Source organism: Chiroxiphia lanceolata, chromosome 28 (assembly GCF_009829145.1).
Source record: "Chiroxiphia lanceolata isolate bChiLan1 chromosome 28, bChiLan1.pri, whole genome shotgun sequence".
Taxonomy (NCBI): domain Eukaryota; kingdom Metazoa; phylum Chordata; class Aves; order Passeriformes; family Pipridae; genus Chiroxiphia; species Chiroxiphia lanceolata.
The window spans coordinates 3,571,098-3,591,724 of NC_045664.1; the positions used below are offsets into that span (position 1 = coordinate 3,571,098).

At 67.5% G+C, this 20,627-nt stretch overlaps 4 protein-coding genes across 4 annotated transcripts; 3 read left to right on the plus strand and 1 right to left on the minus strand.

Moving 5' to 3' along the window:
* The first annotated feature begins 844 nt into the window (after positions 1 to 844).
* On the plus strand, positions 845 to 7,592 carry HR (HR lysine demethylase and nuclear receptor corepressor). Its single transcript, XM_032712749.1, has 18 exons — positions 845 to 988; positions 1,590 to 2,439; positions 3,081 to 3,237; positions 3,671 to 3,894; positions 3,996 to 4,145; positions 4,236 to 4,322; positions 4,402 to 4,520; positions 4,636 to 4,714; positions 4,861 to 5,024; positions 5,136 to 5,351; positions 5,431 to 5,602; positions 6,013 to 6,088; positions 6,217 to 6,347; positions 6,441 to 6,539; positions 6,618 to 6,757; positions 6,963 to 7,151; positions 7,247 to 7,366; positions 7,455 to 7,592. The coding sequence occupies exons 1-18, from the start codon at positions 845 to 847 to the stop codon at positions 7,515 to 7,517; spliced, it is 3,180 nt and encodes a 1,059-aa protein (XP_032568640.1). The 3' UTR covers positions 7,518 to 7,592.
* A 1,400-nt stretch (positions 7,593 to 8,992) lies between these two features.
* LOC116799360 (vegetative cell wall protein gp1-like) lies at positions 8,993 to 10,883 on the plus strand. Its single transcript, XM_032712431.1, has 2 exons — positions 8,993 to 9,042; positions 10,289 to 10,883. Exons 1-2 carry the CDS (start codon positions 8,993 to 8,995, stop codon positions 10,881 to 10,883), a joined length of 645 nt encoding a protein of 214 aa, XP_032568322.1.
* NUDT18 (nudix hydrolase 18) lies at positions 9,032 to 12,979 on the plus strand. Its single transcript, XM_032712751.1, has 4 exons — positions 9,032 to 9,042; positions 10,909 to 11,094; positions 11,174 to 11,387; positions 12,188 to 12,979. The coding sequence occupies exons 2-4, from the start codon at positions 10,939 to 10,941 to the stop codon at positions 12,784 to 12,786; spliced, it is 969 nt and encodes a 322-aa protein (XP_032568642.1). The 5' UTR covers positions 9,032 to 9,042; positions 10,909 to 10,938; the 3' UTR covers positions 12,787 to 12,979.
* Positions 12,980 to 13,095: 116 nt separating this feature from the next.
* On the minus strand, positions 13,096 to 19,517 carry FAM160B2 (family with sequence similarity 160 member B2). Its single transcript, XM_032712750.1, has 17 exons — positions 19,387 to 19,517; positions 19,203 to 19,281; positions 18,067 to 18,236; positions 17,126 to 17,230; positions 16,882 to 17,004; positions 16,554 to 16,724; positions 16,270 to 16,466; positions 16,080 to 16,188; positions 15,704 to 15,780; positions 15,437 to 15,626; positions 15,205 to 15,359; positions 14,985 to 15,107; positions 14,810 to 14,900; positions 14,402 to 14,545; positions 13,975 to 14,115; positions 13,796 to 13,896; positions 13,096 to 13,700 (listed from the first exon to the last, which is right to left on the minus strand). Exons 1-17 carry the CDS (start codon positions 19,429 to 19,431, stop codon positions 13,595 to 13,597), a joined length of 2,127 nt encoding a protein of 708 aa, XP_032568641.1. The 5' UTR covers positions 19,432 to 19,517; the 3' UTR covers positions 13,096 to 13,594.
* Positions 19,518 to 20,627: the final 1,110 nt, after the last annotated feature.

Consider the following 20,627-nt stretch of genomic DNA (forward strand, 5'->3'; position numbering starts at 1 on the left):
ACACGGCGCGGGGGAGCCGGGGGGTTGAAAGCAGCCCCCCCAGCGACACCCCCAGTCATCCCCGTGCCTCGCTGCCCGGGCAGAGCTCGGTGCGGTGCCCCACTGATGCCCCTCTCTCTGCCCGCAGGGTCCGGCCAGCCCGGGACGGCGCTGAGCACCACATGAGTGTGGGAGCAGCATGGCCAGCGACGCGAGGATGGGGGAGACCCCGCCGCGGTGGAGGAGAGCCCCGGACGCAGCGCAGGACTCCCGGGGGATGGAGAGCAGTGGGATGGTCTTATCCCGAAGCGCTGCTACCGAGCTGGGACTCCCGGGCTACGCGGAGCCCGGCAAGCTGAGCTACGGAATGGAGAAAGGGTGTCCCTGGAGGGGCTCCGAGGGATGTTTGGGACCCGTCCGGGAGCTCGCCGGGGGCCGGCTGGGCTGTCCCTACCCCCCGGCCCCGCCGTGCCTGCGGGACGCCCTGTGCCGCCCCAAGGACGGGGCCGAGCTGCCCCCGCTGCTGCCCCCCAGGAACGGGCAGCCCAAGGCGGGCTGGGGGGAGCCCTGCAAGGACCACCCTGGGCCGCGGTGGGCCGAGGCCGTGCTGGCCCCCCTGGCCCTCTACAGCCACGCGTACCACCGCTACCCCCTGCCCGTGCCGGGGCTGGACCCTCAGCTCCCCAATGCCGCCGGCAAGCCCCGAACGGGCGCGGGGGACACGGCCGGAGACCCCCCGGCTTTCCGCCACTGCCCCTTCCTCGTGGAGGCCAAGCACAGTCCCTTCCTCCTGTCCTCGCTGCTGCCCGCCGGACCCCCGGCCGACCCCCCGTTCGGCGGCGCGGGGGCGGAGGCGCCGGGGGCGATGGGGGACGGGCGGTTCGCCGGCGTGGACTGGCGCCTGGGCTCCTACGCGCCCGCCTGGGGACAGCCCCTCTACCTGGGGGTCCCGCCCAGGTGCAAGGCGGCCCTGACCCCCTTCGACGACTGCTCCAGCTCAGGGAACAAGGTAGGACGCCCCGGAGAGCGTGGATAGTCGGGGGTCCCCGGGTGGCAGCGGGCTCCAGCCTCGCCTGAACCCGGCCGGGAGCGGAGCGTTGCGAAAGGCCGCGCTGGCACCCGCAGCCAGGGCAGGGCCGGGCAGCTCCCCCCGAGGGCAAGGCAGCCCCCCCCTCTCTCCTGCAGCTCGTCAGGGGCGTCCCAGTCCCCCCTGAGGGACGGGGTGACACGCCCCTGGGGGGGTGATGCTGCTCTGCTCCGCGGTGTCCCCGCGGGTGATGCCACCCCCGGGGCTGAGTCACGGCGGCAGGAGCCGGCGGGGGCGGCGGGAGGCAGCGCTGCCAGCCCTGGGTGCGCCCGTCGCACCCCGTGCCGCTGCGGCTCCCCATTCCTTTCCCACGCTGCCGCGGGGGAGGGGGGGGAACACACCGAACCCCCATCACCCCACCGCCGGCGACGGGGAAGCGCCGGGACAGCCGCGGTGGGGAAACTGAGGCAGGGCCACGGGACGTTCCTCGTCACCCCCCCCCGCCCCGCAGCGACGCGGGTGACAGGCAGTGACAGAGACCCACAGCCCGGGTGACACCAACCCCCCTCTGCTCCCTTTGCAGGAGTTTTACCCGAAGAAAGAACCCGGTTTCCACCCCCCCGCCAAGGACCACGCGGCGCCGCAGCTGCTGGGCAAGGGCCAGGCAGGGCAGGACAGAGACGGGGAGGGGGAGCCGGCGGGGCCGGAGCCGCCGGGAGCCCCGTGGAGGGATGGCCGAGCCGGGGGCAGCTCGGCGGTGCCCGCTGCCCACGCCCGAACGCCTCCCCCCAGCGCCAGCCACCCCCTCTTCCTCCTGCAGCCCGGCGCGGGGGGCTGCGGGGGTCCCTGGGTGGGCGCGCGGCCCCACGGCGCCGATTTTTCCATGGAAACGGGGCCGGGACGGCCCTCGGAGCCCAAAGATGAGCGCCTGGGGTACCAAAGCCTCCAGCCCGGCTCGCCACCGGGATCCAGGGAGCCCAACCCGTCGCCTCTGCTCGCGGACGGGCACTACCCGCCGGCTCTCGCCAAGCCGGAGCCCCCCCCAGCCTGTCTCTGCCCCACCCCGGGCTGCGATGGGTGCCCGGGGGTGGGCTGCAGAGTGCCCAACCCCTTCGAGCCCGCGCTGGGCATGCCCGGGGGGCGTTTCCCGTGCCCCCCCAGCAACCACACCAAGCTGAAGAAGACGTGGCTGACGCGGCACTCGGAGCAGTCGCTGCCTCGCCTCAAGGCTGCCCGGCGGGACGGGGGTCCCGAGCCCCCCGGGGAGGGCAAACGCTCGGCCAAACGCCCCCATGGCACCGCCGAGGGACCCCGAGCTGCCAGCGAGGGCGCCGGGGCGGCCAAGAGGGGCACGAAGGCCACCGTGTGCCCCGGGGAGGGCACAGAGAGCCGAGGGGACCCCGAGGAGAGGAGGATGGAGCTGGGAGAGGGAGGTAAGGAAGGAGGGTGCCCGGTGGGGCTGGCGAGAGGGTGGTGGCATCACCCAATCCCACAGGGAACGTTCCATCCCCGTTCCCGGCGCCCACAACACGAGCTGGGAACACGTGAGGGCCGGGAAACCCGCTGTGCTGGGGCTTTCCCTGCCATGGTTTGAGGCTGGCAGTGATTCCCAGGGCAGGAATGGATGGAAATGCTCCTTTGGTGCAGTGTGGCACCCTCGAGTGGGACGCCTGGGGGGGTGGAAATGTTCCTTTGGGGCAGCGTGGCACCCTCGGGTGGGATGCCCAAGGGGTGGAAGTACCGTCACTGGGTCAGTGACTCCCCGGGGAGGAGTTGGCATCTCAGCCCTGACCTCTGCAGAGCTCCAGCCCTACTTTCCAGCCCTACTTTCTGGCCCAGTTTCCAGCCCCCGCTGCAGCATGACAGTCACAGAGTCCCACAATCCTGGAGCGGCTTGGGTTGGAAGGGACCTTAAAGACCATCTCGTTCCAACCCCTTGCCGTGGGCAGGGACACCTTCCACCAGACCAGGGTGCCCCAAGCCCCGTCCAGCCTGGCCTTGGATGCTCCCAGTCCCTCCTGGCTGGTGTGGATGGGGCTCCACGGTGTCCCCAAGCACTCCCTGTGTCCCTCAGAGCCGCCGAGCCGGCAGGAGCCGTGGTGCCTGCAGAGCCTGCCCTGCACTGCGCTGCCCCCGGGCATCCCCCGCTGCTGTGCCTGTGCCCCCCTGGGCGAGGAGGAGGAGGAGGAGGAGCCCCCAGAGAGCACCTGTAGGCTGCTGCACTTCCGCAGGTGAGCCCGGGGCTCCTGGGCAGCTCACAGGGTGGGGGGTCCATGGAGCATCCTCTCCCATCACCTCATTTTGGAGCATCCCCTTCCATTACCCCACTTTTTAATGTCTCCTCTTTGGAGCATCCCCTCCCATCATCCCTCTTCGCAGCCACCTCTCCAGCCACCCTGCCTTGGGGCACTTTCCCCATTATTCCCATCACTTGAGAGCATCCTGTCTTGTCACCCTGCTTCAGAACACCCTCTCCCATCACCCTATTTCAGAGTGTCCCCACTTTACACCGTCCCCTCTCCCCTCTTCACACTGTCCTCTCCTGTCACCCTGCTTTAGAGAATCCCCTCCCACCTTTGAGGACCCTCTCCCATCACCCCAATTCTTAACCTCCCATCTCATCACCCCGTTTCTGAGCCCCTCTCCCGCCCTCTCTCCCTGCAGGTTCGCCCTGGGGGACAACGGGGAGCTGAGTGTTGACGGCCTCTGCACCCTGGGGGAGGCCGAGGGGGAGCTGCCGGAGGAACCCGGCCCCGAGCCGGGGGGCAGGAGTGTGGGGAGCAGCCTCTGCCTGGCCAAGTACCTCCTGGGGGTCCTGGGGGACCCCTTCTGCGACGCCGTCCGCAGGGACAGGGACACGTGGCCGGGAGCCCCCGGCAGGCCCGAGGGTAAGGGGGGACTGGGATGGGGGGACAGTGGGGGGCACTGGGCACACACTGGGGGGGCGCTGGGCACACACTGGGGAGGCTGAGGCCATGCTTCCCCCCAGGGGTGATGGCCTGGAGGCGGGGGGAAGGAGCCCCCCAGCTCTGCGACGCCTGCCAGCGCAGCTTCTTCAACTCCCACTGGAGCTGCGCCAGATGTGGCTTCCAGCTGTGCCCCGCCTGCCACCGCAGCAGGAGGGAGGCCGACGGCCCCGGTACGTGGAGAGGGGGGGAAGGATGAAAAGGGGGTGTCAGTCCTTGGTGGGGGGCTCGGTGGGGACAAACACACCCTCTCTCTGACGCAGAGGGTCCAGCACAGCCGCCTCAGTGCACCCCCGGGCCAGAGCACCCCGTCACAGCCCTGGTCCCCACGCAGTTCGTCCCCACCTGTGGTGAGTGTGTCCCCCAGCCCCGGGACCCTCCCCCTGTCTGCTGCAGGGGGGCTGACACCCCTGTCCCCGTTGTCCCCAGTCCTGACCAGGCTCTGGAAGCTTCTGCACGAGGTCAGGGCCAAGTTTGGCATCGAGTCCCACTGTCCCTGCAGGGAAGGGGCTGCGGAGCAGAGCCCGGCTGAGCCCCCGGGCAGGCAGGTATGGGGGGAGCTGGGGATGGGGGTGGAAATGCGGTTCAGGTGCACCCCAACCCCTGCACAGGGGGGGTAGGGGGGGATGTGGCTCCCCCCTGACGCCCACACGGGTGTTCCAGGAGCCGCCGGGGGCCGCGGTGCCCACCCTGCCACCCCCCAGCCACGGCCAAGCCAACACCTCCCGGCCCATCAAGGAAGGTAGGGCTGGCTGCGACCCCCCCGCCCCGGGGGGGTCAGGGATGCTGCACCCCCTCCCCTTCTCGGGGTGCTGGGTAAAGAGGGGTGAGATGCAGAGGGCGGCGTGGGCGACCCTGATCATGTTCTCTCACCCCCCCTCTGAGCAGAGAGCCCCGAGGGGGGGCCACCATCACCGGGGCAGCCCCCGGCCCGGGGGGCCATGCAGACCACCACCCTGTGCGACCTGCTGGCCTCCACCGCCGTGAAGCTGTGCCTGGGGCAGGACGGGGTGCGCATGGCCTTCGCCCCCGTGGTGCCCACCCTGCCCAGCGTGAGTCCCGAGGCGACCAGGGCACCCCCTCCCGTGCTGCCCACTCCACCTTAGGGGCGGCCAGGGTGGGCTGAGGGGCTCCCCATTTGCATCCCCCCCCCTTCCTTCCAGGACAACCGCCTGACCAGCATCCTGGACAGCATCATCGCCCGCGTGGTGGAGAAGAAGATCCAGGAGAGGCAGGTGGGGGGCGAGCTGAGCCCGCCCAGCACCCCCGAGCCCCCCGCATCCCACTGCGTCCTGGAGCCCAGTGGGCTGCTCTGGCTGCACGACCCCGGCCATGCCAGCAACTACAAACTCTTCCAGGAGCACTGGCGGCAGGGCCAGGTAAGCCCCCATCCCTGGGGGATGTGGGGACACCCGGGACCCCCCCCCCATCCCCACTGAGCCCCAGCTGCCCCGGCAGCCCGTGCTGGTTTCAGGGCTGCAGAAGAGGCTGGAGGGGCGGCTCTGGGGGCCGGAGTCGTTCCGCCCACCCCGGGGGGAGCAGGAGGTGGAGGCGGTGAACCTGCGGGCGCCGGCGAGTCGTGTCCGCCTGAGCAGCCGGGAGTTCTGGGATGGCTTTGCTGCCAGTGCGGGTGAGCGGGGCCATGAGTCTGTGGGGTGCCCGGGGTGATTTTGGGGTGAGGTGTGAGGGGAGCCGGGGCCATGAGTCTGTGGGGTGCCCGAGGTGATTTTGGGGTGAGGTGTGAGGGGAGCCGGGGCCATGAGTCTGTGGGGTGCCCGAGGTGATTTTGGGGTGAGGTGTGAGGGGAGCCGGGGCCATGAGTCTGTGGGGTGCCCGAGGTGATTTTGGGGTGAGGTGTGAGGGGAGCCGGGGCCATGAGTCTGTGGGGTGCCCGGGGTGATTTTGGGGTGAGGTGTGAGGGGAGCCGGGGCCATGAGTCTGTGGGGTGCCCGGGGTGATTTTGGAGCCAGGTGTGAGGGGAGCCGGGCTGTGCCCCCCTCCCCTCCATCCCTGTGTGTGATGCTGAGCTCCCTTCCACAGCATCCCCGGAGCAGGAACAGGGCACTGGGGACTTGCTGAAGCTGGAGAGTGGCTTTGGGGACATGGAGCTGAGCCGGTAGGTGTTGGCAGAGGGGGGGTCCCCCCTTCCCTGACCTCCCCACGCCAGCACTGGGGGCAGCGGGGCGGCTCTGCCCTCGCCTGTACCTTGGTGCCCCAGTGTCAAACACCCGCCCTGTGCCACAGGACCACCAACCTGCGTGCCAGCCTGCCCCTGCCCGAGTACTGCGGGGCCAGCGGCCGCCTCAACCTGGCCACCCACCTGCGGGGCCGGCGGGGCCGGCGCTGGCTGCGCCCACGTGTCTGTGCAGCCTATGGTGAGCGTGGTACGGGGACTTTGGGGGGCACCTGGGCCCCCCCCTCCCATGGGGATGCTCGATGCTCACCCAGCACCTCGCTCCCACTTCCAGGTGTGCACCCGCGGGACCGGAACGTCGGGACCAAAAACCTGTTGGTGGAAGCTGCCGATTCCATCAACATCCTGGTTCACGCTGCGGCGGCACCGCGGGGTACAGGGGGAGCACCGGGGGTACCCCCACACCACACCACCCCCCCGAGCCCTCCCTGAGCCCCCCCTCTGCCCGCAGAGGTGCTCCTGCCCGGCGACACGGATGACGTGGATGCGGCGCTGAGGGAGCGGCTCAAGGACACGGGCGGCCGGCCCGGGGCACTGTGGCACATCTTCCGTGCCGAGGACGCCGCCCGGATCCGGGATTTCCTGAGCAAGGTCAGTCCTGGGGCCACCAGGGCAACCCCTCCCGTGCTGCCCACCCCGCCTCAAGTGGTGCCATTGGATCATCCCTGACCCCGGTGGGATGCAGGGGGGATGAAGGGAGACCCCGAGATGGGGGCTCGTGGTGCCACTGGAGCATCCTTTGTCCCGCTCCGGCCCCCGCCCCCTTCCAGCTCCGCTCACCCCTGGCACCCCACAGGCATCCGAGGAGCCGGGGCAGGAGGGGGTGGCCACGGGGGAGCCCCCCGGGCGCTCCCTGGACCCCCCCGGGCGTTACCTGGGCGCGGCGCTGCGGAGGCGGCTGCGGGAGGAGTGCGGGGTGAGCGGCTGGACCCTCCTCCAGTGCCTGGGGGACGCCGTGCTGGTCCCCGCGGGGGCTCCCCACCAGGTAGGCAGCCCCGAACCCCGCTCAGGGGGGCAGCTGTGCCACCCCCCCGTGTGGGAAGCGAGGTGGGGCGAGCCCCTGATGCCCCCCTGGTGCAGGTACAGAGCCTGACGGGCACCATCAGCGTGGAGCAGCGGTTCCTGTCCCCGGAGAGCTCCGCCCGCCTCCGGCTCCTCGGCCCCGATCCCACCGGGACCACACGCCAGCTCCACGCCCAGGTGGGTGGTCTGGGGGGTGTGTGTGTGTCTGGGAGGGTCCTGGTGGGGGGTGAGCAGTGCTGACCCCCCCTCTTTGCACCCCCTGCAGCTGGATGGGATGATCTTCGCCGCCGTGCGGGAGGCGCTGGGGGTCCTGCGGGGCTGCAAGTGAGCCCGTAGAATGCTGGAAGGATGCTCTGACAAGTCTGGGATGGGGGCTGGACGTGGGCCTGGACCCCCAGGGAGCCAGGAGCGGGCACTTCCAGCTCAGTGCTTTGCTCCAGGATCTTCCAGGACGGCTCGGGGCAGGAGGAATAAAGTGTCCACAGTGTGCCGGGGGCACCGGCGCCACCAGCACTGCCTCGGGGTCTGACTTCATCCCCCTTCTTTCCCATCGGGGTCAGGGATGCTCTGGGGGCACCATCAGCACTGCCTTGGTGTCTCCTTTCATCCCCCATCCATTCCATGACAGTCAGGGATGATCCAGTGGCACCACCAGCATCCACCCTGGCATCTGCCTTCGTCCACCATCTGTCCCATTGGGGTCGGGGATATTCCAGTGGCACCACCAGCATCTCCCTTCCATCCCATGGGGGTCAGGGGTGCTCCGGTGGCATCACCAACACCTGCCCTGTTGTCTCCTGCTATCCCATCAGGGTCAGGGGTGATCCTATGGCACCACCAGCACCCGCCTTGGGGTGTCCATTCATCCCCCCTCCATCCCAATGAGGTCAGGGGTGCTCCAGAGGCATCACCAGCAACTCCTCTGGCATCTCCTGCCATCCCATCGAGGTTAGGGGTGCTCTGGTAGCACCACCAGCATCCACCTTGGCATCTCCCTTCATATCTCCTCCATCCCATCGGTGTCAGGGATGCTCTCATGGCACCACCAGCATCCATCTTGGGGTCTCCCTTCATCCTCCCTCCATCCCACTGGGGTCAGGGATGTTCCAGTGCCACGACCAGCATATTCCTTCAATCCCAAAGAGGTCAGGGATGCTCCCAGTGCCACCACCAGCATATCCCTTCAATCCCAACGAGGTCAGGGATGCTCCCAGTGCCACCACCAGCATATCCCTTCAATCCCAACGAGGTCAGGGATGCTCCCAGTGCCACCACCAGCATATCCCTTCAATCCCAGAGAGGTCAGGGATGGTCCCAGTGCCACCACCAGCATATCCCTTCAATCCCAAAGAGGTCAGGGATGCTCCCAGTGCCACCACCAGCATATCCCTTCAATCCCAGAGAGGTCAGGGATGGTCCCAGTGCCACCACCAGCATCCCCCCCCTCCATCCCATCAGGGTCACTTTGGCATCTCCCCTCATCCCCCTCCATCCCACTGGGATCAGGGAGGCTGAAACAGCACCGGGCACTAGCACGGGGCAGTTAATTAGCACAGGGCAGTTAATTAGCATGGGGCAGTTAATTAGCACCGGGCAACTAATCAGCATGGGGAAATGGGTATCATGGAGTGCAGTGGGCACCGTGCGATGACCACCGTGCGACGACCAGAGTGTAATTAGCACCGCCTAATTAATTAGCACGACGCCACGCGCTCGCGCGGCCCCTTTAAAGCCAAGCCCCGCCCAGCCGGAGTGACGGCAGGATCAGCCAATAGAAATTGAGAAGCCGCGGTGGCGCGGCCAATGGGCGGCGAGGGGGTGGGCGGGCCCCGCGCGGCGGAGCCCCCGGCGCGGTGAGTGCGCGGCGCATGCGCGGGGCAGGGGGGGGCTGCGGGGTCCCTGCGCTCTCCCCGCGACCCCCGGACCTTCCCCGCGACCCCCGGCTCGCTCCCGCTGCACCCGCAGCCCCGCAAACCTTCCCCTGCTGCAGCCTGCAGCCCCTCAAAGCCTCCCCCTATTGCAGCCCTCCCCGAAACATCCTGCGCGTTGCACCCTGCAGCCTCCCCGAAACCATTCCCTTGTTGCAGCCCCCCCAAAAACATCCTCCCCCTTGCACCCTGCAGCCCCCCCCAACCCTGACTGCAACCCTCCCGGACCCTCCCTTATTATAGCCTCCCCTGCAGCCCCCCCCAAACATCCTCCCCGTTGCACCCTGCAGCTCCCCCAAATCCTTATTGCAACCCCCCAACCCTGACTGCAACCCCCCAGCCCTCCCGCTATTGCAGCCCCCCCCAAACATCCTCCCCGTTGCACCCTGCAGCTCCCCCAAACCCTTATTGCAACCCCCTGACCCTGATTGCAACCCCCCCGAGCCCTCCCTCTATTGCAGCCCCCCCAAAACATCCTCCCCATTGCAGCCTGCAGCTCCCCCCGAAACCCTTATTGCAGCCCCCCAGTCCTCATTGCAGTCCCACTGAACATCCTCCCTCATTGCTCCCTGCAGCCCCTCAAACCCTTCTATTGCAGCCCCCAAACCCTTATTGCAGCCCCCCAAACCTTCCCCAGCCCCCCAGCCCCAGCACACCCCCCAGCCCCTCCTGCCCCCCCCCATTGCACCCTGCAGCCCAGCTCGCCCCCCTGCCCCCCGCTGCCCCCCACCCCTTTCCCATTCCCCCCAGACTGGGACCAGCCCTCTCCCCTCAGTGCCCTGCAGTCCTGGCCACCCTGGGACCCCCAGTCCCCTCCCAGTTCCAGCCCCCCCAGCACCCCCCAGCCCAGCGACCTCTTCTACCCCAGCCCAGGCGTCCCCCAGTCCAGCAGGCCCTACCCTCCCACTATCCCCCAGTCCAGCCAGCCTTCTCCCACCAGTATCCTCCAGTCTAGCCGACCCCTTCCCCCCAGTACTCCCCAGTCCAGCCAGCCCTTTCCCCCCAGTATCTTCCAGTCAGGCCAGCCTTTTCCTCCCACTATCTTCCAGTCCAGCCACCCTTTTCCACCCAGTATCTTCCAGTCCAGCCACCCTTTTCCGCCCAGTATCTTCCAGTCCAGCCAGCCCTTTCCCCCCAGTCTCCTCCAGTCCAGCCAGCCCTTTCCCCCCAGTCTCCCCCAGTCCAGCCAGCCCTTCACGTCCTTCAGCTTCCCGTGCATCCTGCAGTCCAGCCAGCCCTTCTCCTACCGCAGCCCCCCCCGGCTCCCCAAATCCTGCAAACTCTTCCCGCCCAGCGCCCTGTGCCCCCTGTCCCAGTCCAGCCAGCCCTTCCCGGCCTGTGCCCCCCCATGCCTCCCCCAGTCCAGCCAGCCCTTCCCCTACCGCAGCCCCCCGCGGCTCCCCAAGCCTAGCGACCCCTTCCCCTTCTACCTGCCCCCCTACAGCCCCCTGGGGGTCCCCCAGTCCAGCAGACCCTTCCCCTTCTGCGCCCCACCCTGCATCGCCAAGGCCACCGAGCTCTTCCCTTGCTACGTGCCCCCCCAGCCCAGCAGACCCTTCCCCACCTACACCCCCCTCCCCATCCCGCAGTCCAGCAGGCCCTTCCCCTCCTCCGGGACCCCCCATCCCACCCCGCCCTGCACCCCACAATCGCCAGACCCCCTCCCTCACCGCCCCCTCCAGCCCACGCGCCGCCGGGGCTCCTTGTCCCCCCGCCTGCACGTCTGGGAGGTCCCCTCCCCGCCCCAAAACCCCGCCACCCCCTGAGCGGGTGCTCCCCCTCCCCATCCAGCCGCGGGACCCACCCCCCCCCGCTTTTTCCATGGGGGACGCCCCGACGGCGGAGCTGGACGCGGTGCTGGACGGGGGCGCTTGGGAAGTGGGGGCGACTTTCGAGGGGTCCCCCGCGCCCCCCGCGCCCGTGAGCCTGGGCAGGACCGTCTGCTACGTGGTGCTGGCCGTGCTGTTCAACGAGGAGGTGAGGCAGCCCCCCCCGAGGGGACCCTCGGTGCCCCCCGAAAGCCGCCGGTGCCCAGCGAGCCCCTCGGTGCCCGCAGGGCGCGGTGCTGCTGGTGCAGGAGGCGAAGCCCGAGTGCCGCGGGAGGTGGTACCTGCCCGCGGGCAGGATGGAGCCCGGGGAGGGGGTCGTGGAGGCCCTGCGGCGGGAGGTGAAGGAGGAGTCGGGGCTGGAGTGCGAGCCCGTCACGCTGCTGGCGCTGGAGGAGCGCGGCCCCGCCTGGATCCGCTTCGCCTTCCTGGCGCGTCCCGCGGGTGAGTCCCGGGGGGCTGCGAGGGCACGGGGTGGGTGGGGCGCCTGGCGTGCCCCCTGCCAGCCCCACGATGGGTGTCCGTGTCCCCAGCCAGCCCTGTGATGGGAATTGGCATCCCCTGCCAGCCCCATGATGGATGTCCCTGTCCCCTGCCACCCCTGTGACGGGCACTGCCATCACCACGATGGGCACCTGTGTCCCCTGCCACCCCTGTGACGGGCGCTGCCATCACCACGATGGGCACCTGTGCCCCCTGCCAGCCCTGTGATGGGAATTGGCATCCCTTACCAGCCCCATGATGGATGTCCCTGTTCCCTGCTCTGCCCTGTGGCAGAGCATTGGTGTCCCTTTCCAACCCCATGATGGGCATCCCTGTCCCCTGCCAGCTCCATGATGGACACCTGTGTCCTCTGCCAGCCCTGTGCTGGGTCGCTGGTGTTCTCTGCCACCTTTGTGCCAGCCTGTGTCCCCTGCCAGCCCTGTGCCAGGTCATTTGTGTCCCCTGCGAGCCCCACGATGGATTTTAGCACCCTCAGCCAGCCCTGTGCCAGGGCATCAGCACCCCCTGCCAGCCCCACAATGGACATCAGTGTCCCCTCCCCTTTTTGTGCCAGGGCATCGCTGTCCCCTGCCCCCACCAGCCACCAGTACTGGCATCCCCCCGACTCCATTCTGGGCTATCAGTGCCCACCATCGGCCCCACAACGGGGGTCTCACTGGCCCCCCCAGCCCCATCACCGGGCACTGCCACCCCCCTGCCTGTCCCACTGTCCCCCACACACCCCATCTCTCTGCCCTCAGGTGGGACCCTGAAGACCCTCGAGGAGGCGGACGCCGAGTCCCTGCAGGCCCAGTGGTGGTCGGGGGACCCCCGAGCGCTGCCCCTGCGCTCCCTGGACATCCTGCCCGTGCTGGACCTGGCCGCCCGCTACCGCCGGAGCCCCCCGCACCCCCCGACCCTGCCCCGCCAGCTGCCCTGTGCCCCCCTCTGCCTGCGCCTCCTGCTGCCCTTCACCAGCCCCGCTGGCGACCTGTGGGTGCTGCTGGGCACCGCCGGGACCCCCCACCTGCCCGTGGTGGCCTGTGGCACGTCCCCCCCCGAGCTGCGCGCGGGGCTGTGCCGGCCCGCGCTGCGCCTGCTGCGGGACTGCCTGCCCTGGGACCCCCCCTGGGACCCTCAGACGGGGGTCCTGGGGCTGCTGGGGCTGCAGCACCGGGCTGGGGGGGCCGGGGAGGCTGATGGCATCTGCTTCAACGTGGTGCTGAGCGCCCCGGGCAGCCGCGGGGATGTGCCCCCCGAGCCGTGTGACCCCGCGCTGCGCTGGTGGCACGTGGAGGACGAGGGGCTGAGGGGCCGCATCCTGCAGCGGCTCCGGGCCACGGTGCCCATCCGTAGTTAGTGCCAGGGAAGCCTGGATTTGGGAATGGGGCGGGTGGGGGGGTGTGTCTGAGCGGGATGTGCATCCAGGGGTCCCGCTGAAGGTGGGAGCCCTGGGATGGATGTGCTTGTGGATGCTTTGGGGCAGGACACGGTTGTGGTCTGGGGGTGCTGGGACCACAGGTAAAATAAACCTGGCTGCTGCTGCTGCTGCTGCTGCTGCTGCTTCCACCCACCTGGCTGTGGTTCAAGGTGGGATACGGGGTGGGGGGAAAGTCGGAAGTGGGCATTTTGTGGGGTGTTTGGGAAGGGACGGCAGGGGCACAGCGTGTGTGGTGCTGAGCTCACAGCTTTATTAGAGCAGAGTCCCATCACCCAGGGGCAGGTGCTGTGCCAGGGTCCAGCACCAACACACACACACATGTCACACGTGTCACCCCCCCGTGCCATAGCACTGGGGGGGACAAGCAAGTCCTTGCAGCTGATGGGGGGGGGGCACTGCCCCACGCACCCCATTATTGCCCCCCCCCAAAAAAATCCCTGCTGGAGGTTTGGGGGGAGCAGGAACCCACCACCCAGGAGGACACGCAGCACCCGTCGCCTCGCCCCCGGCGGGGCCACATCCTGCACGGGGAGGTGGCGTCACCCCCGAGGTGCTGAGGAAGGACTCAGTGGCTCCTCTTCCTCCTGCTAGGTCCTTCCCGGTGCGCCACGGCCATTCCTGGCTCTTGGCAGTCAGGACAGGGCCACTGGAGGCTACCAGAGCATGGGGTTTGGCCACCCCCAGTGGCCACCGCAGCCCAGCCAAATTGGGGGGGCTCGGGGGGGGCTCAGGGTGGCCCCTCTGGCGGCCCCTTGACCAGGGCGATGGCAGCCAGCTCCTTGCAGAACTCCTCCAGCACCACCACGCCCTTGAAGAGCACCGTGTGATCCATCCTGGGGGCAGAGGAGCAAAGAGGGGGGTTGCCTGGGGTGCACACCCTGGCCCCAAAAAGGCACTCCCCCCCTCCCAGTGCCCCCCCAGCACTCACTGCTCGCCGGGCACCAGCCCCAGGAGCTGCCGGCGCACCAGGAGCAGCTTGGCCCTGGCCTGGGGCACCCGCTGGAGCCGCTGCATCAGGTCCCCAATCACCTGAGGGGGGGTGAAAAGAGGGTTAGGGTTGTCGGGGGAGTGTCCCCATGTCCCCCCCAGTGCGGTGGGTGACGTTACCCTGACCAGGACGGAGAAGAGCGAGCGGCAGCCGGGGGCCAGGCTGAGGTAGGGGTCCAGCAGGTACTCGTGGAGGTGGGGGTGGGGGAAGGCAGCCAGGTGGGACAGCACCGAGGTCACCTGCAGGTTCAGGCTGTAGGGCTGGGATGGAAGGGGGGGGATGCTCAGGAGCTGGGGTGGGGCTGGCCACCCCACCCCAACATCCCCCATCCCCTGATGTGGGTCCTGAGCCCATCCCCACCGAGCACTCCTGATGCTCTTGGCCACTTTGACCCCATTATGGGGGTCCTGGGGGGCGCACAGGGCTGGCAGTAGCCACATGAAACCACGGCACCACCCCCTGCTCAAACACCCCCCAGCCAAGACAAGGGCGGTGCCAAGGGGAAGGGCAGAGCCTGGTGGGCACCCAGGTGTACCCAGGGTGTACCTGGTCCAGGATCCGGCTCATCCTGTCAAACAGCACCTTGAGGAAGTGACCTTCATAAAACGCCCCTCCAGGGTGGCAGCACTCGAGGGGTCGGGGGGCTGAGGGCCACCCCCACGGGGCCACAGTGGCACGGCACGTCTGGACCTGGCAGAGGGGTGGCAGCAGGTGGGAGACAAAGTAAGGACCAGCAGCAGTGGGATGGGGACCCCCCCAGGAGCAGGGACCACCACCAGGAGCAGGGATCACCAGCAGCGGGATGGGGACCCCTCCCAGGAGCAGGGATCCCCCCAGGAGCAGGGACCACCACCAGGAGCAGGGATCACCAGCAGTGGGATGGGGACCCCCCCAGGAGCAGGGACCACCAGTAGGAGGCTGGGGACCCCCCTGGGGAGCCCCCCAGGCACCCACCATGCCCAGGGCATCGTGCACATAGGTGTCGTAGCCACCCTCCTCCATGCACGAGGAGGTCTTTGCCTCCTCCGGCACCAGGCAGAGGAAGCTGGAAGAGAGGGGAGAGAGAGGGGCATGGGGAGGGGGATACAGCCCCCGCCCCTCGAGCCAGGGCAGCCCCTCCAAACCCTACCTTCTGACCACCTCGCTCACTTGCCCCTTCCCCGCCGGGGCTGAGCCCGGGGGAGGGTTATTTGCTGCCCCAAAGCCGGTGTCTGGGAATCCGTCGGTGAAATAGGGATCCTCCTCCAGCTCCCTGCGGGGTGGTGACATCACCCAGGGGTGTCAGTGGGGTGGGCACTGAGGGGCTGCCCCCCCTTCCCCTGCCCCAGCTGCCCCCCCTCCTCTCTCACAGCCCGTCCTCCTCGGGGTCCGCCTCGGGGGGCCCGCGCTCCTGTCGCTGCAGGTACGCCCTGGCCTCCAGGTTCCTCAGCACCAGGTTGTGAGCCACGTGCTCGTGGGGCTTCCTCAGGAGCTCCTCGAAGAGCCGCAGGCTGGCCAGGCTGATCTGGGCAGGGTGGGATGGGGTGAGACCCTCCCCCGGCGCCGCCCCCTCCCCGTCCTCCCGCCCCCTCACGGGCTCACCTCGTCGGAGAGGTGGTCGCAGCGGTCGATGAGCTGCGCTCGCAGGGCGTGGGGGGCGTCCCCGGGGGTCTCGGGGTGCCGGTGGGGCCCCAGCAGGAAGAGCACGAGGCGCTGGAGCAGGGCAGGGGCGCGGATCTGCCGCACCGTCCCCGCCAGCACGGCCGTGGCGCCCAGGACGGTGAGCTCCGACCTGCCAGAGGGGGAAAGGAGACCTCGTTCCCTGGCTCCAGAGGGGTCCTGGAGAGCGGAACAGCCTCAGACACTCACATCTGCAGGAGCTGTGGCTGCAGGACGCCCTGGAAAAACTTCTCCTCCACGGCCTCGGTGATGGCGTCGGCCACGAGCTGGGGGAGAGGGAGAGGCTGAGCTTGGGAAACCCCCCAGGATGAGAGGGCACAGCCTCGAGCTGCGCCAGGGGAGGTTTAGGTCAGACATTAGGAAGAATTTCTTCACAGAAAGGGTGGTTGGACATTGGAAGGGGCTGCCCAGGGACGTGGTGGGGTCCCCAGCCCTAGAGGTGCCCCAGGAACGACTGGACGTGGCACTCGGTGCCCTGGGCTGGGTGACAAGGTGGTGGCAATGTCACAGGTGACCTCAGAGGTCTTTTCCAAGCTAACTGACTCCGTGATCCTGTGATTCTCACCGGGTGGGCTCCCATCACCAGCTCATCCAGGTAGTCCAGCCAGCACAGGAAGGCAGCCAGGCTCTCCTTCCCCGGGAAAACCCCGTCACCGGCAGCGTCCCCCTGCGACCTGCGTGGGATGGGGGACACAGGGGGGGCTGTGACAAACCCCTGGTGACCCCTGAGCTCCCCTTCCCAGCGCCCCCCTCACCTCCAGCTGGGCCTGTCCACGGCGAGGACGTCGGCGGGGTCGGTGCCGGGGGGCACGGCGCTGTAGAGCTCGCAGAGGTGCCCGGTGAGCAGCGGGCACAGGGTGCTGCTCCTCACCAGGCAGGCAGCAGCCGCCTCCTGGGCCAGCCCCGCCAGCACCAGCAGGTTCTCCCGAGCCTTCAGCGCCACACGGTTCTTCTGAGAGGAAGAGGAGGAGGAGAGAGGGGTTGTCACACGGCTGGCAGTGCCCACTGTCCCCTCCTGCCACCCCCTGTTTGCCCGTACCTTGCTCTTGCACAGCCCCACCAGGGCGGTGACGAGGTTGCTGTCCCTCTGGGGTGGGGAGGGCTGGGCCGGGGGGCAGCTGGCAGTGGTGCCCGGGGGATGCTCCACACCCTCTTCCCTGGGGCTGTCCGGCAGCTCCTGGGCTCTCCTCCCGTTCAGGACGCTCCTTCCCTGGAGAGGAGGAGGAGCAGCGAAGGAGCCACCACCTTCCTCCTCCTCCTCCTCCTCCTCCTCCTCCTCCTTCTCCTCCTCCTCACCCCAAGCTTTGCAGCAAAAAGCTCAGTGAGGGGACCCCAAATTGTCCCACTGGCACAGGGGGGCTGCTCACCTCCAGGATATACGGCAGCAGGCTGGGATCCTGCTGGATCTTGGAGCAGAGGACGGCGGCGAACTGCACCTCCTCCTTCTCAGTGCCCGAGCCCAGGCGGCCGCTGCTGAGCTGGAGCAGCTTCTGGGGAGGCAGGGAGAGAGGGATGCGGGAATTCTGGGGGCTCTCCCACCCCCTCTCCGTGGGCACTGCTTCCCAGGGGGGGTTTGGCAGGGATGCAGCCAGCCCGGGGATGGGACCTCACCTGCACCGGCCTGTGCACGTTGAGGTAGTGCAGGAGAGGGTGCTGGACCTGCCCCAGCACCTGGCTGAAGAACAGCAGGACCTGCTGCCTCATCCCAGGGGGATACTGGGAACGAGATGTGGGAAGGAATCAGACAGAGCCCAGTTACCTGGTTTCCCTGTAACTGCCCCAAATTGCCCGCCGGCTCACCCAGGGGGGTGCCCCAAAATGATGCATGGACTCCCCCAGCACATCCCACCCACCCCGGGCTCCCTTTAACAATTAGGGGTTTAACTTGGTTCTCTGCACTGAAAAATCATTGGGGGATTATTTCCCCTTTTCCCAGAGATGGGGAGTTAAACCCCAGCACCCCAAAACCCCGAATCCTCACAGGCACAGAGGGGCCAGCACGTTTCCACAGCCCACACCACACTTACACCTGAATAAAAATCTATTTATAGGGGCTCCATTGTTATTAGCAATAAAGGAGCAGCAGAGCCGTCATATTTGGGCAATATTTACTTTTCCAAACCCTCCTCGTCCCACAAAGCCAAGCAGTGATGTGCCAGATGTGCAAAAAAAAAAAAACCCTTTCTGCACCCTCCTCATCCCCACAAAGCCAAGCAGTGATGTGCCAGATGTGCAAAAAAAAAACCCTTTCTGCACACACAGGGATGAGATGAGGTGCAAGAGCCATTCAGAGGAGCCCCAGAAAGGATCCCAATGGGGATCTTAAATTGAGGAATCCAAGACCCTCTGAAAAAAGCCAAGTTTCCCCCCCCAAAAAAGCCAAGCCCCCCGACCATCTCACGCTTTACAAAGTCCCACTTCCAGTAAAAATGCTCAAAAATCAAAATTACTGAGTGGCACCACATCAAGGAGCTGGAAAAGACTGCGAGTGCTCCAGCTCTGGGGGGGCTCCTTCCCCCTTGGAGCCGTTTTCCCGGTGCAGGGACACCCACCTCGGCCTTTCCCAGCGTGCCCAGTGTCTCCAGGAGCTTGTGCTGGAGCAGGTACTCGAGGCACGGCCCCGTCTCCCCCGCCGGCTGCTGCTTCTCCTCGTACACCAGGATATCCAACATCTGCTTGAGGCGCCAGGGAATGTCCGTCTGCCTGGCCGGGATGCTCTCGTCTGTGGATACAGGGATGGGGGGCTGCGGCGTGTGCCCCCCGCCCCGCTCCCAGGGCACGTGGCAAAGGGAGCGATGCCCGGCTGGGACGCTCTCCAGCGGCTCCCCGATCCTTTGCCGGCCCGGAATCCCGCTCCTCCCGGGCTGGGAATGACGCTAGATGGCAATGTGAGGATGGAGAGCCCGCAGCTGCTCCTTCCGCTCCCGGCCTAGGAAGGTGCCGGACATCCCGCTGCCCGTTCTCCCGGTGGGCACTGCCAACCCTGGAGACCCCCCGCCCCCGGCACAGCGGGAAGGGCCGAAATCCCGCTGGGAATCGGGGCTGAAGCCTCTGCAGGCCCCGCTTTGGCGCTCCCGGGGAGCGGCGTGTTCCCGGCGGGGACGTGTCCCAGCCTGTCCGGAGCTCCCGGGAGTGTCCGCACCCACCCGAACCCCCCCCGTGCTGACCCCGCTGGGGCGCCGGGGGTTGGGGCCGGGCGGGGCAGAGCTCCCCGCATGGAGAAATCCTTCCGGGGAATGGGAACGGGTGTCCCACGGCAAAGCCCCGCGTGCCGGGTCTGCCACAGGGCACCGGGGTCCCGTCCCAGGACACGGGGTCCTGTCCCAGGGCACAGGGACCCCCTCCCCGGGCACCTAATTCCCAGGCCGAGGACCCTATTTTAGGGCGCAGAGACCCTCTCCCAGGACACACATTCCTGTCCTAAGACATGGGGTCCTTTCCCAGGGAATGGGGTCCCCTCCCAGGGCACAGGCACCTTATTCCCACGGCGCAGGACCCTATTTTAGGGCACAGGGACCCTCTCCCGGGACACGAGACCCCTGTTCCCACGCCACAGGGAGTTGACTCCTACACCAGAGAGACCCCAACTCGAGGCACAGGGAGCCCAACCCGGGGCACAGGGACCCCAACCCGGGGCACAGGGACCCCATATAAGGGCACGGCGACCCTGTCCCCGCACCCCTCTCACCTGTGGCCTCCAGGTAGTAGCCGGTAATGCCCTTCCAGTGCTCGGTGAAGGCTTCCAGCAGGTCCACGCTGGGCTCCCGCTGCGCACACCGGGGCCGGGGTCAGGGGAGCACGGAACAACATCCCCCCCCCGGTCCCTGTCCCGGTCCCGTTCCCATTCCCGGTCCCCCCCGTGTCCCCCTCACCGTCTCCACCGCCTGCTGCAGCAGCGCTCCCAGACGGCTCAGCATGGCTGGGACCCCCGGGACCGACCCCGACCCCGACCCCAACCCCAACCCCGCTCCCGGCCCCGCCCCGCTCCCTCCCCCGGCGGCTCCGCTCCGGCTCCCGGCGGGATGGGCGGGATCGGGGCGGGAATGGGGACACGGGAAGGGGGCGGGACTGGAGGAGGGTGGGGAGAGGAGGGGTTGGGGAGGTGTCGTAGCCCTGGAACTGCCCCGCGGGGCAGCTCGCGGCGGGGGACGGACCCGGGGCACCGGGATGGGGATGGAACCCACACAGCTCACACAGGGATGGGGATGGACCCCACACACAGCTCGCACAGGGACAGGGATAAACCCCGTGAACACCTCGCACAGGGATAGGGAAGGGCCTCACACACACCTTGTACTGGGATAGGGATGGACCTCACACACACCTTGTACTGGGATAGGGATGGATCTCACACACACCTTGTACTGGGATAGGGATGGACCTCACACACACCTTGCACTGGGATAGAGATGGACCTCACACACACCTTGTACTGGGATAGGGATGGATCTCACACACACCTTGTACTGGGATAGGGATGGACCTCACACACACCTTGCACTGGGATAGAGATGGACCTCACACACACCTTGCACTGGGATAGGGATGGACAAGGACAGCCCTCCCTGCACCAGGGTGGGGATACCCCTCATAACACACCAGGATAAGGACAAGGACAAGGACATGCCCCTTCCCCAGCTCTCCCTTTCACACAGCACAACACACGTTTTACAACATATTTATTTTTTTTAGTCCTTAAAAAAAACCAAAAAAAAACCCAAAAAAATATTTCTCCAATGAAAACCAAGCCCTGAGGAGCACAGCTGTTGGAAAACCACCCAGGGCCCAGCCTGGGTCCTGCCAGCTCCAGGGAATGGAGAACTGGATGCCCCTGAACTGTGTGTGTGCCCTGCCAGCTACTCGATCCGGGGTGGATCCGTACCCATCCCTCTAAATGGGGGGTCCTGGGGGGGCTGGGGCGCTGCCAATGCACAGTTTGTACCGGACCCACACTGGGGGCAGAGCCAGCAGCTCAGGAAGCTGTACCTGGGAATTCTGCACCCCGAAAACGAGGTGCTGGGACGGGCGGGAACGCAGCGGGGAGAGGCTGGAAACCCACCCAGGGAGAGCTTGATATGTATATATCTATATATCTATATATAAAAAATAGATG

Bases quoted from the DNA above. Each gene is read 5' to 3' on its own strand.
- HR (XM_032712749.1), top strand. From the start codon at position 845: ATGGGGGACGGGCGGTTCGCCGGCGTGGACTGGCGCCTGGGCTCCTAC. The intron at 3,238-3,670 runs GTGAGCCCGGGG...CTCTCCCTGCAG, and splicing joins AGGCTGCTGCACTTCCGCAG to GTTCGCCCTGGGGGACAACG. The intron at 5,603-6,012 runs GTGAGCGGGGCC...TCCCTTCCACAG, and splicing joins TGGCTTTGCTGCCAGTGCGG to CATCCCCGGAGCAGGAACAG.
- LOC116799360 (XM_032712431.1), top strand. From the start codon at position 8,993: ATGGGCGGCGAGGGGGTGGGCGGGCCCCGCGCGGCGGAGCCCCCGGCG. The intron at 9,043-10,288 runs GTGAGTGCGCGG...CTTTCCCCCCAG, and splicing joins GCGGCGGAGCCCCCGGCGCG to TCTCCCCCAGTCCAGCCAGC.
- NUDT18 (XM_032712751.1), top strand. From the start codon at position 10,939: ATGGGGGACGCCCCGACGGCGGAGCTGGACGCGGTGCTGGACGGGGGC. The intron at 11,095-11,173 runs GTGAGGCAGCCC...CGGTGCCCGCAG, and splicing joins CCGTGCTGTTCAACGAGGAG to GGCGCGGTGCTGCTGGTGCA. The intron at 11,388-12,187 runs GTGAGTCCCGGG...CTCTGCCCTCAG, and splicing joins CTTCCTGGCGCGTCCCGCGG to GTGGGACCCTGAAGACCCTC.
- FAM160B2 (XM_032712750.1), bottom strand. From the start codon at position 19,431: ATGCTGAGCCGTCTGGGAGCGCTGCTGCAGCAGGCGGTGGAGACG. The intron at 18,237-19,202 runs GTGAGAGGGGTG...CTGTATCCACAG, and splicing joins CTACTACCTGGAGGCCACAG to ACGAGAGCATCCCGGCCAGG. The intron at 14,116-14,401 runs GTACACCCTGGG...CTTCCATCCCAG, and splicing joins TGAGCCGGATCCTGGACCAG to CCCTACAGCCTGAACCTGCA.